Source organism: Microcebus murinus, chromosome 11 (assembly GCF_040939455.1).
Source record: "Microcebus murinus isolate Inina chromosome 11, M.murinus_Inina_mat1.0, whole genome shotgun sequence".
NCBI classification, from domain to species: Eukaryota; Metazoa; Chordata; class Mammalia; order Primates; family Cheirogaleidae; genus Microcebus; species Microcebus murinus.
In genome coordinates this window covers 35,321,313-35,335,297 of record NC_134114.1, presented here as the reverse complement: position 1 = coordinate 35,335,297, position 13,985 = coordinate 35,321,313, and the positions used below count along the sequence as shown (strand labels likewise).

At 33.7% G+C, this 13,985-nt stretch overlaps 1 protein-coding gene across 2 annotated transcripts in view; it reads right to left on the bottom strand.

Moving 5' to 3' along the window:
* Positions 1-13,985, bottom strand: part of PARP8 (poly(ADP-ribose) polymerase family member 8) — a 164,239-nt gene that overhangs the window by 38,064 nt on the left and 112,190 nt on the right. For both annotated transcript variants that reach the window (XM_012740405.3, XM_012740403.2), the window contains exons 11-15: positions 12,941-13,007; positions 6,912-7,037; positions 5,845-6,406; positions 4,254-4,304; positions 4,070-4,165 (exon numbers count right to left, since the gene is read on the bottom strand). In XM_012740405.3, coding sequence (XP_012595859.1) covers positions 4,070-4,165; positions 4,254-4,304; positions 5,845-6,406; positions 6,912-7,037; positions 12,941-13,007 — 902 coding nt within the window. The remainder of the gene's footprint in view (positions 1-4,069; positions 4,166-4,253; positions 4,305-5,844; positions 6,407-6,911; positions 7,038-12,940; positions 13,008-13,985) is intronic.

The following is a 13,985-nucleotide window of genomic DNA, read 5'->3' as shown; positions in this document are numbered from 1 at the left end:
AATCTTCTCTTAAAATGTGTAACACAAACTCTGGCATGGTGCCTTCTGCTTATGAAATCTTTAATGAGCATTTATAATGCAGAGTTTTGAAATCAGACAGAATTAGGTTCAAAGCCAAGCTTCTACCTGTATTTTCTGGGTACCGTTCAACAAATTGCTTAACCTCTATAAACTTAGTCTCCTTATTTGCACCATGGAAACAAAAATACCTATGCCACAAGTGTTTCCTAAAAATCAAATAAAGAAGCAATATGCCAAATATCTACACACAGTGCCTGTCACACAACCCCCATTAGTCTCCTCTCTCCTATTAATGATATTAGTTCAATTGTTATCTTCATATTTATCTACATTTTATTATTTCTCAAATTCAAAGCCTGGGCCTTACCTTCTATGCAGATATAGTACAATGTACTTGCTTATTTGAAACTTTAAAATGAGGAGTGATGTCAGCAAAAATGGCTGAGTAAGGAACCCAAACTTCCACCCCATTTATAAATAATAATATTTATAAGCCTTTTAAAAAACTGCCAAAAATTGTCTGAATCAACTCTTTTTGTATTTTGGAAATTAACTAAAAACCTGCAGTAACCCAAGGAGTGCTTACTCAGTACAAATGGCTAAATCTCAATAAGAACTGCAAAATTTGTGAGACTTAAACTTATCCTAGTCCCATCTCCCATTCTTCAGCTCAGTGGTAGCCTTGAAAATAATAGCCTACATTTCCAACTCTGGAGGGAGCAGAATGAAATTCATTCGCAAAGAGCTGATATTACTGGATCTAAAACCTATCTGGACACCAAATTTAAAGCACTTGTCTTTATTTCTGCCTGACTTGGAACTCACTCAGTACTATATCTAATACCTGGAGTGGGAACTGAAAACATCTACAACAAATGTTTTAGCTACTGCTATGTGAGGCAATAGATAACAACCAAGGCAAATAATAGACTAGCTTAGAAGAAAAAGCTGGGAAATGAGATGTTCATAAGATGCTCACATGTATTACAGGAAATCCAGAAAGCCATGAGGCTGCCTGTGACTGTGTGTGTTCTCAAGTACAACTTTAGAAGGCCTTAAATCTAACTTCTGCCTGACCTTAAGGCTCTGTGCAAGCAGAAAGTAAAGGGTAAGGACTGTCAAAGCAGTTTGGCTGAGATCATATTCCCAGAGTTGCCACCTTATTATATGCAAAATGTCCAGTTTTCAACACAAATTTATGAGGAATGCAAAGAAATAAGAAAGAAAGGCCCATATACAGGAAAAAAGATGACCAATAGGAAGGGTCCAAGAGAAATCAGAGATCCTGGACTTACTAGACAAAGACTTTAAATCAGCTATTTTTAAAATATCCAAAGAGCTAAAGGAAACTATAAGTAACTAAAAGAAGACAATGTCTCAATAAATAGAGAATATCAAAAGATAGAATTTATAAATATGAGCCAAATAGAAATTCAAAAGTTGAAAAGCATAATAACCGAGAGAAAAAAGTTAGATTTGAGAAAGCAGAAAAAATAACCAATGAACTTGAAGACAGGTCAATGGAGACTATCTAACATAAGGAACAGCAAGAATAAAGAATGAAGATAAATTTAAAAGGCCTAGGAGACCTACGGGACACCATCATGCAAACATACAGATAATGGACTTATCCCAATAGATAAGAGATGTAAGTAGAATATTTGAATAAATAGGGCTTAAAATATCCCAAATTCATAAAAATATTAATCTATACATCCAAGAAATCCGATTAACTTCAAATAGGATGAACTTAACGAGGTACACACACACACACACACACACACACACACATATTATAACCAAAATGCCAAAAAAAAAAGACAAAGAACAAATCTTGAAAGCAGTAAAAGAGAAATGATTCATCAAATTCAAAGGATCCTCAATAAGAAAACAGTTCATTTCTTATCAGAAATCATGAATACCAAAAGGTATTGAGATAACATATTCAAAGTGCTGAGGAGAGATTTAAACAATAAAGAAAACTGTCAAAGAATTCTATGTCCAGCACAATTATCCTTCAAACAATAAAGGAGAAATTAAAACACTCTCAGATAAAAGCCAAAAGAGCTCAGAGATTTCTCAAAGGAAACAATAAAAGGAGTTCTTCAGGTTAAAATGGAAAGGGCATTAGATAGTCCACACAAAGAAATAAAAATCTGGGGTAAAGGTAACTATATAAGTAAATATAAAACAATGCACATAAATAATTTTTTTAAATGTAAGATATATTTAAAATATGTATACATTTGACTTTGATTTTTTTGCCTGACTTTTTTCTGTTTAGAAGACAACACCATGAAGCAATAATTATACATTTATATTGATGAGCATAGAATATAAAGATGTGTAGTTTACAACTTTATATATAACAGCATAAGGCAAGGAGACTAAAGTTATATAGAAGCAAAGTTTTATAAATTATTAGAATCAAGTTGCTATTAATTCAAACTAAAATTTTAAAAATTAAGATGTTAATTGTAATCCCTAAAGAAACCACTAAGAAAATAGATTTAAAAGTTACAACATGAAAATTCAAATGATACTATTTAACACACAAAAACAGGCAGTAAGGGAGAAGGAGGGTAACAAAAATAGATGCAGTACATACATTAATAAAAAACAAATAGCAAAATGGTAGAAGTCTTTCCTTATTAGTAATTACACTTAAATACAGGGATTATCATAGTAGATAGAACAGATCTAACAATTTACTATCAATAAGAGACTTTCTTCAGTTTTAAAGACACAAATGGGTTAAAAATAAAAACACAGAGAAAGATATTCCATGCAAATAATAACCAATGAAGAGCTAGAGTGATTACAACAATATCAGTCAAAATAGACATGAAGACAAATATTGCTATTAGAGACAAACGAGGATATGAAAAAAGGTCAAAACATCAAGAAGACGTAACATTTATAAACATATATGCTCCCCTAAACAGATCTCCTCAACATACATGAATCAAAATATTTAAAGAATTGGAGGTAAAAACAGATAATTCAATGGTAATAGTTGGAGACATCAATGCCCCCCACTTTCAATTATGGTTACAAATGAATAAATAAAACTGAAAGAGAAATTCAATGAAAGAAAGAGTGCATTCTTTGAAAAGATAAACAAAACTGGCAAGTTTTATTCCACCATAAAAAATAAAGTAGTGACATATGCTACATGGAAAATATTATACTAAGTGAAAGAAGTCCGAAACAAAAGGCCACATGTTGTATGATTCCTCTTATTATCAATTATCTACAGTAGGCAAATCCATATGAGACAGAAAATAGATTATTAATAGTATTTGTCAGAAGATGATGGAAAGCAAAAATTGAGACTGACTGCTAACAGTTATGAGATTTTTTTTTAAGGTAATGGAAATTCCACTACCTGAAATAAGATAGTGGTGATGGTTGTACAACATTGTAAATATATTAAACACCACTGAATTATATACTTTAGTGATTTATTCATTACATGAATTTCATCCAAAAAATTGCAAAGAAACTTTTGAAATTGAGTAATTCTCCCCAAATGCATATATACATTGATTATTTTCATACCCCCTTAATAATGTCCTGAATGTGTTAGGAAGTTGGCATTTTTGGAAATCGTTAGTTATTCTGATACTCCTGATACTACCGTGTACTTCTTCTAACTGACATAGGGTCTAGACTCTCCTTTCTATATTGTGGAGTTTTGAAGAAACACTGATTAGGCATCTTTGTTACACAAACTTGTAAACACTGTTTCTTCAAAACTCCACTATTTAAGATGCTTTAATATTTAGGTATAGATGGATATAGATAGCTGTTAGGTAAACATATGTAAGAAACATAATAAGAAACACTTTCCTAATACCAAACTACTTGCTCTTTCACAGACTCCTTCAGAAGTAATACTAATTCATTTTTTTAAAACTATGTCACAGTGTGTTAAATAATTTGCTCAATATTTACTTTAAACTGCATTTATTTACTTATTATCATATTTCAAAACTTTTTATTTATATTCTAAATCAACACTAATATTCCACCAATAAGAACTTACCCTAAGCATAGGGCCATTTTGAAACACATGTGGCTCATCACACACCACACAGTATTCATTCAACACAGGGATCCGCTGTTCAGCAAACTCAATTGTCTGAATAAAACAATAAGGAGAAAGCATTCAGTTGAGTTCATAAACGATTCGACAACATTTCTACAATGGATGGAGTATTGGCTCATACCTGCACTAGGAAGCCACGGTCTCGTATTGGAATGCATTTTGCACCATTTGGCTATAAAAAGCAAAGTGAAAAAACAAAATAACTTTTTAATTTGAAATATGTACAAATTACAGCCTTTTACTTTTTCCAACAGTGAATACAAAAGTGATCTTTCTAAGATCTCATGAAATATGAATTAAGTCACTGACTATGACATCAAGATTTTAGAATTTCTTTATTCACTCTATTATAAACACCCTTTCTGCCATTACTACTGCAATCTCTGCCTCCACCAAATGAATAGCATTCTTCATTTCTGATCCTCTAGTAAAAATGATTGTCATCTTTACATTATCACAAAAACTTGTTTCCTCATTACTCATCGGCAAACACTCATTCCTCTTCGTTAGAGTATTTCAATCTTATTTTACAATCAGATGCAATTATTTCCCCAAGGAAATATTAGGCAGCTACTGAAAGTGGCACAGCACCAAAATATGCATTAAATATTATGCCCAGCCATGTGAGACGACATTAAGACACATAAGACACTTTCTTTCACAAAATATCTAAAATTATCTTTCTTGGGTGAAACTATCATGGGGAACATTCCACTATGTTCAACACAATTTTCTCCATGTCCTTAAAGTTTATCTTTGAATAGAAGTATGATATTCACATAAAATTATCAACATACTCAAATTTTTGTAAAATAAACATAATTTTACAGTACAATTTACATTTTAATTTTAGAAATAAATCTATATATAAGAATAATAATACTGCCTGAAAGCAGTATCTTATTTTTTCGATTTCATCTGTTGCTGGGTGTATCCATATTAACAGTTAGAGGTAAATACGCACCTCCAACATACACACATATATTTAGTAAAAAGAAATGCAACTTTTTATCAATTATTTTGAATATGCAAATAACATACATAAGGAAGGCCTATTTCTTCACCTAAAATTGGCTATAATGTCAATCACTCTGATTCCAAATAAATACCACCAAAAAGATACAGTCAGCTCCTGGCCCCATATGTTTCCAAAAAACAGCTTCTATAAAAAGTGGATGTTAAGAACAACTTCAAGTGAGGCTCTGGGAAATAGCTGTAAATGCTGCTTCTCTCCACAGGTAACAATGTGCAAGGGCAAAAGTATCCTCTTACATATAACTGAAAGATTACTCTTAATTTAATTGCAAGAAAAACATGGTCCTCCCACTACTCATGTGAGAAAACCAGAAATTAGATCAACCTACTTAGTAAAACATTAAAATTACATGCTTGCTTAGAAGGAAAGGCTTTGTGAATCCAACTGACTTCCTTTCATTTTTAGGAACATTCATTATTGTGACAGGAATTTGTACTGGATCTCCAATAAATAGATACACTTATTTTCTCAGAATCAAAACTGACATTGCAGTGCCACTTGCAAATATCTGGTATGCAAAACAGTATCAAAAAAGAAAAAAAGCAGTAGATTAAAACAAACAAACAAACAAAACTAGTTTTGCTTCTTTCTTCCACCAGATCTTACCAAAAAAAAAAAAAAATTCTACTGCACTTTAGATAACATTTAAGAACTCAAGATGAAAATATTTACGCACAGCAATCTGGGAAGATGAAGATGAAGATGGTGTTAAGATACCAATAAGCCCTGAGGTAAGAGAGAGCCTCCTGCCCTCTGAGTTAGGTTCCTTGAAAAGCTCAGTTTTAGATGACTTGGGGGCACTGGAGTAAGACTTGCTAAGCAATTTGTGATTTTTCAGTCCATATAATTCTTCCATTCTGAGATTACTGGAGTAAGACCTGCTTAACAGTTTGTGGGGCTTTAGGTTGGTGTTGTGCTCACATCGTGGATCTCCAGAACAAGATCGAGTCAATAGTTTATGCGACTTTAGAGTGAGGCAGTCCTCTTGCTTAACGGCTGCAGGGCAGGAACGGTTCAAGAGTTTGTGTGATTTAATTGTCATCGCCTGCTCAGCCCTGGGATCGCTGGACAGGGAGCGACCAAAGGTCCTATGTGACTTTGTGGTGCACACGTCATCAGTCTTGACTGTGCTGGAACAAGTCCTCCGTAGCAGCTTATGTGTTTTGGAGATTCCATCTTGCTCGGATTTCAGTTTGGATTTGCTTTTACCACAACCAGGGGGAGGATAACTTGGCGACCTTCAAAATGGAACAACAATTAATACAGGGCAAATCATGGATATAACAGACCACAAAGAACACCTGTCAACTGTGCTATAATACTTTACCACCTCATTGTAATACAGTCTACCCAGTTAACACTGAAATCAAAGGTATCTGCAGAGTGACCACAGTACTTGAATCCCATTTTTCTTGAAAAGCAAAGGAGAAAAAAAATTCTAAGATTATTTTCCCCCTCCTATCTATCCCAGAATCTTATATGAAACTAATTTTGTAGAGAAAACTCTATGTGATTAGGAAAACAAAGAATGTAGTTTCAGTGAATTCAACCAATGTTAAAGAAATAAAAACTCTAAACATAGGGATGAATAATGTATTTTTGATGAAATGCACGTCAATCAGTCCTTTCTTTGAAGTCATAAAGTAAATAAACAGATGCCCAGATTATAGAAAGAATGCTCAAAGCATGGAGTATCCATGCTCAGTATTTGGTAAAACAATGATGAAGTTGCCTGTTACCAACCTGCGCAAAGTAGAAAATAAATGCAGGGGAGACTTCACTTTCTTCTCTGACAACTTTTTATTGTGCAGGCAATTGGATTTTTCTTTGCTCTGTTTCCACTGCTGTGTAACAAATGTCTGCATGATTCTGTCAACCCAAAGGTAATTCTGTTATCACAGTTCCAAGGTAATTTCAATGAATATTTCTGTATTTATTATGTAGAGAATGCATTTATCAAAGGGAAATAAACATACAGTAGTCAGTGAGATGCTAATTAAGAATCATACAAGATTTTTCATATGAGAGAAAGCATCATATATCAAATTACCAAGCCTTTACTGTGACTAATTATGTCACAGTAAATGATAATAATTACTAATTATTAACATAATTAAATTATAATATAACTTGATATAATTAATAATCCTAATGACAGAAGAAGTGACTGAAGAGCAAAGATACAAAGAGAATTATAAGGACAGCCTTCAGGATCAACAACTTTAGCTGGAGTGGCAAAAAAAATTCTGAATTTTTTTGTTCATCCTGGAAATACAATTTTTTAAAAAATTATGTTACTAATTGATGTTATTTATTAAGATACAAATAAAGCCAATTTCTTTTTACTTGATTTGCTTCTGTATTTTTCTTCATGGAAAGGAAAGTAAAATTACATATAATAATAAACAATGCAAAATTGGCTCCATGTAGAAATATGTGGTCAGCAGATTGTATCTTCAGTACAGCCCATCCACCTTTAAATATGCTATTTTTTAAAATTTGGATATTCTTAAAATTTTCAGTTACTATCATAAAGCAAGAATTTGGTAACTCTTAATCTCAAGATTTTCTATGCAAAGATTACTTCATCAGTGTTTTATGGTAAATAATTCTGGAAAGCCAACTGTGAACTTCAATACAACACTGTTTTCTGAGAGGGGTCCCAGGCTGGGATGGCTTTTCTGTATCCCACCTTAAAAGCAGCAGCGGATGTAGGTCCCCTACACTGATATTTAAGTACATATGAAATTTTACAATTAAACATTAAGTGTGCAATAAATTAAACATTTTGGTTTTCTTTCAAAAATCACTTCAGCACTGCCTTGTTTTTCATGCTTTTTTCAGTTATTTCTAACACAGATTGCTTTTGAATAGGAAAGTGGTACTAACATTTGTTTACTAGTTACAATATGTCAGGGAGTAAATTGGGAATATTATTAATACATATACATTTTTCTCTTTAATTATCAGAGTACCCTCAGCAAGTAGCAATTATTCCACACATTTCATAAACAAGATAAGGTAATGAAATCTGCGCAAATTAGCCTGGATAAAAGTGACAGAGCTGCGGGTGTGTCTATTGTCAAATTAAGGGTTTTCATATATATAATGTATGTTATTCAAAAGGGACAGATGTGACTCTCAGCATGAGGCCAATTATTAAATTTCTTATAAAACTCTTCAAGATCGTTCAGGTCTTAACAAACTAACTCAGATCTCCAGAGAGTATATAACTTACATTTACTACTCCAACCTTTCTTTGCTAGGTTTGATGAGTTCAAAAGAAGAAACAGTCACCTGCAGAGTTATTTGGGGTCCTTTTAGCAGTAGAAGTGGTGAGAAAAAAAGGAGTAAAACTGCATGATGCCATAATGATGCCATGATTCCAAATTTGCAGCAAATTTGCTCAGAGCTCAGGATAAGGGTATTTTTTTGTTGTACACTTTGTGTTTAAAGTTTTTTTCCATCCACAATTTCAGTAGGATTGAAATGTAATAGTATTACTAGAATAATTACTTCTCCCTGTAACTAATCTGAAATCCCCATTGACACCACCGTTCATTCCAAGCAGTCAGATTTTCTTCCTACAGAAAATTGCTATACCATTGCATCATTCCCTAAGAAAAGGTTTGCCTAATCTTGATAAGCTAATTGGAACAAAAAAACTAACACTAACAGGTCAAAAATGGGAAAATTTTTCCCGCTGTCATATTACATTGGCATCCTAAGGTTTGACTTTCAACATCTAAAAATCAGTAATTCTAACAACTTGGATACCCAGATTCCTAGACATTCTTGGATGTAAAAGGAATTAGCTTATAAGACATTTAATGTTGTGTTTAATTTCAGTGGTAATCTAAAGAATATATATGAGCACATTTAGTACAACAACTGCCTCCTAGTCACACAGCCATTCAGTATTCACATTTGAATTGTGTTTACTATTGTGCTGGCACGAAGAACTATTATCATTGCCAGTGGCTGATGATAAAAAGAAGAAAAATAATATTTCAAGCTAAACTATACATTTGCACCAAATGAAGAGCAGATGATGTCACAGCCAGCTATGCAAATAAAGGTTCCAGGGTAGTTTAAATAGAGAAAGTCAAATACATATGAATGACATCATGATTTTCTTCATGCTTATTTTAAAAAGAACTATGCACTGGAGAAGCAAGTATTATATTCAAACTGTGAGGGTGAAACAGCTTCAGAAAACAACATTATCCAATAGATTGAATTAATGGTTTTAATTTGAATTTTGAGTGTTTTATTTTGATTTGCACTTAAGTTTTAAATTGAATTTGGTTTTATAAATGTAGAACTCTACATATGAAAAATTGAGTCCTAATTTTATGTTGTACATATTGAAGGGAACACTGGAGATGTATGGTATTTTCCCCTTTTAAACACAAGTTTGATCTATGCAGACTAACATAAAACCATATGAAATTCAAGATTATTTCCATTGTCTAAGATATGCTCATCCTTTGAATGATAGATACTCTGTATGATACTGATGACTATCTGTTTCAGCTTAGCTATAGGAAAATATGCAAGTATTTTTTCTTTTAGATTCTTTTGACTTCACATTCTCTCAATAATCATTCCATGCCAAACATACATTCCCTATATGACCAAGAAAAAAATATGTAGGATTATATGGAAGACAGATTAGTGTGCAGATCAAAATTATCGACCTGCAGTCAAATTCTGGCTCTATCATTTTCTTGCTATGTGACCTTAAACAAGTTGTTCAACCTCTCTGTGCCTCAGTTCCATTATCTAGGAAATGTGATAATAACAATGCTTGCTTAATAAGGTTAGTGTAAAGATTAAGTGACTTAATACAGGTTGTACACTTTTCTAAGTGCCTGACATATAATAAGTGCTACACAAGCATCTGCTGCTGCTATTGTTGTTAGGACCGTCCTCCCATCCAAAACACACCAGAATAAAGGATGAATAAGTGTCTCTTACTTACTGAAAATATGCCTAAGCAGTAACAAAGGGCCTAGATTCTAAACCTGCCTTCCTAACTTGCTGTATGTTTCTGGGAAAATAACCTCTTTACATTTCAGTTTCTTCTTATGAAGTATTGTGAGGATGAGATTGGATTTTTAAAATCATGTAATTTTAGACTAGAAAGAACCTTAAGGACCACACCCAAACTAATTATAATTAAGGAAACTTAAATAAAACAGAGTCATTAAAAAAAAATTCTAGTCAATATTAACAAGCTTTCCATATAGCTAAAATTTATCCCCAAAAGCAAGTTAAGTTTTTGAAAACAGTAATCATTTGAACAGGAATATTAATTAAATGTACAACATATTCTATTTCATACTTAAACAATGAACACAGTACACAGCTTTCTTTAATTTGTCAGGATTGCAATTATATACATAGTTTCTTTTTCTGAGCCTATATAATATACTTAGAAGCCATTATGAGTAGAAAGCTATATATTCAGAGACTTTTTTGCTTTTGTAATTCTTGTCTTGTTTTGATTAACCCCATCACAATTTTTTTTTGTTGAAGTTCTTAGGTTGCATACAAAAGTACATAAAGGAAAACAATATAAAATCAAGGGAGGAAATTGGTGAGGGGAAAATCACAGAAGTAAAGGGGCAAGGTCAGGCGGTACCCAACTTGGGTAGCATAATACAGAGACAGACTCTATGCTCATCTATAAGAAGTATTAAGATATGGGCTCAATGCAGGAAATAAAATCCAATAAAAAAAATAAAACTAATTGCACTGGAAAAGCTGACCTAATATTAGAATGGAAAACTGAGAAAATTTCTCCTGTGAATCCTTATAAGAAAACAGTGATTAATATACTGTGCTCAACATACATTGTAAGTTGAATTTAGCTTGAGAGGCAGAATTCTAAACACTAAGGGTTTATTACCTAATTTCGTATTTGCACATCTTTAAACCCAACACTGGGGATTTACAAGAATATTTTTTTCTTTCAAATGTGATCTATGCACAACTCGTATTTGAGCAATGCTGACTCAATTTAAAGTCATAAAAACTTGAAACAATTCTAGAGCTCCATGACATGTACAACCCTAGATAACACACATGAGACTTCCTACATCACACAAAACAACCTGAGTAAGTTCTCTACTTAGTAAACGAAATAGATCGCTTCAGTGTGTCTTCTCTTAAGACTATTGCTCAAAAAGACCAATGTATGGTGTCAAATTAAAATTCATTAAAATAAAAGTGAACATGCAGACTGCATTATTATAAAGGGCCTACATATACAGTTCTTTAATGGTCTCTCTTGATAAATTTACATTTAAGTTAAATTTGCAGATTCAGAAGAATAAATAATTTTGGGGGATTCTCCATAAATACAAATTCTTAAAGCAGATGTTTTAATACCTATAGAATTTACTGTCTATGTTCTGACCTTGGCGAATTGAGGTATGTGCCTACGTTGTAAAAGTCAGTTAAATGGGGGTAGTTTTAGGTCCTCTTGTGAAAGGTTGAGGCCCCTCTAGACTCTATGTCTGAAGAGAAAATCAGACTTCCTCTGCGTGGAAGGTCACCAAAGGGAAACATGAGGGCAACATCATTATTTTCTTCAGGAAAACCACAATAAGCACTCTGGATCCATACCACACTACAGGCCAATGGGCCCCAAAGGTCTATGTCTTAGATCACACCAGTGATCATTTGATTTTAGAAAAAGTTTAAAGGGACTTCTTATGTCTGTAATTTATCGGTGTTCTTTTTCTACTCTACGATGCAATTTCTTTCTGCTGCCACTGTATCTGGCTCTATCAGTGTTTACTTTTTCTATTTTTAAGAAAATAGATTTTTATATAAAATAGACTCTAAGGCCAGAAAGCAAAAGCAAATTAGAGTCGAACAGTGGAAAAACTACCAATAAGCCTCTGAGATTTTATGAGGCAATACACAAGAGCATCATTCATTTTTTCCTGATGCTCAAAACCTATTATCATTTATTTCTATTTCAAGTCTATTAAAAATACCATAGTGTGCCAGACTCCTAGTGAATACATAAATGCAATGCCATATGGGCTATTAATGAAATATATCTGCCTATTCACATTAATTACATATTATATTTTTGAAGAACCAAGTCCATTTATAAGAGATAAGCCAAGTCATTGTATGAGTGAGTCAAGTCCAAACAGGAAGTAAAGAGTTTATTTACAAAAGGGGTGTTTCAAAGGTATAGACACAGGAAGAAGGGATAGTACAGTAGCCAAAGGCTAGTAGCTGCTAAACTCTTACCACCTCTAGGTTCCAAGGAACAAGCAGGTGGAACCATCACTGGAACCTAGTAAGAAAGTCATGCAAAGGCTGCAGCCTGGGGCAGAATGGGAAATTTCAGTTGAAGGACCAGCCAGCTCAAGATGACCTCCTAGGGAGGAAACCTGGGCAACAGTACTCCCACCTTACTCTCCTATTCCCTCTGCTGGTCACATTTGGAGCACAGAGACAAAGGAACCTGCGGCGTCCACAGGCCAGCTTTTCCAGGTGAGGCGCCGGGTACTAGAGGGAAGGAAGTGGATCGATCTGGGGTGACAAATAGGACCCTGGCCCAGGCAAGTAAGTGAGCTCTGCTAACTAAATTATCAGCGCAGCTCCTAACATCAGGATGATATCCTCTCCTGAGGCACTCACTTCAAAAAGCTCTTATAAAATAAACATTTTTTTTAAAAAGAAAGCAAACAATAACACAGTTCTCTTTAACAGAAATTTACTGTTATACATTTTGGAAAACTTACTTTTTTAGCTGATGTCCCAATCCGAATCGCTCTTTTGTGGAAATCTGAAAGACATCAACAGTGGGCACTGGAAAAGAAAAAAAATCACAGTCAAAGACTGACTTGAAACTTAACCATCAGCCAGGAAAAAAAGTTAATAGTACATATGTGTGTCTACTCATACACACACCCTTAAAAATAGTGTACACACAGTTTTATACATTGCTATCTATGCTATATATAAAAGAGATCATAGTTGGTCAGTATATTTAATGTACAATATAAGTATATGTAAATGCATAATATGGGTAATGATTAAGAATGATCTAGAAAATAAGCAACAGCTTAAATATCCATGCATAGGACAGTGCACTATTTTTGGAAACACACATTTGTATATTCATACACCATTTTTAGAATAAAACAATGGGAGCTGAGGATAAGGCACAGGAGACTTACTTTTCACTGCATATATCTCCTCTCATGTGCTTTGTACTTTACCAGGTATATACATTTTCTCTTTAAGTCAATAACTGTAGTGTTTATGAAATTAATAACTTCTTTCAAAAAGTCACTCATCATTTATTATTCACAAGTTTTTACAGTATTTCTTGGGTGCCCCTGTGCCAGTGACTATAGATGGAAGAGTAAAAACACACACTCAGATCTCTCTGCCAGCATGACCTGCAGTCAGTGGAAGGAGACAGATGAAAAACAGGTAAGAAAATAGATACAATGGTAAAGGATGGTAAAGGCTCTAGAGAAAAATAAAGAAGGGAAATGGTATGGGGCTGCTGGTTACGTGAGCACAGGTTTTAACTTTTGACACTTATGCACAGGAAGAAAAGTATTCACCCCAGAGGAAATGACAAGGGCAAGGCCCCTGAAGACAAGATATGCATACATGTTCTAGCTGGACAGAGTAAAAAAGGTGTGTCAGGGGATGGGAGCAGGGAAGGACCATGGGTGGGGCTGTGTAGGATCAACTTGTCAAAGGGCAAAGGAAGAAATAGGAAAATCAGTCAGGGACTTACTGCAGGAAGTGAGGCAAGAATTATAGGGCTTG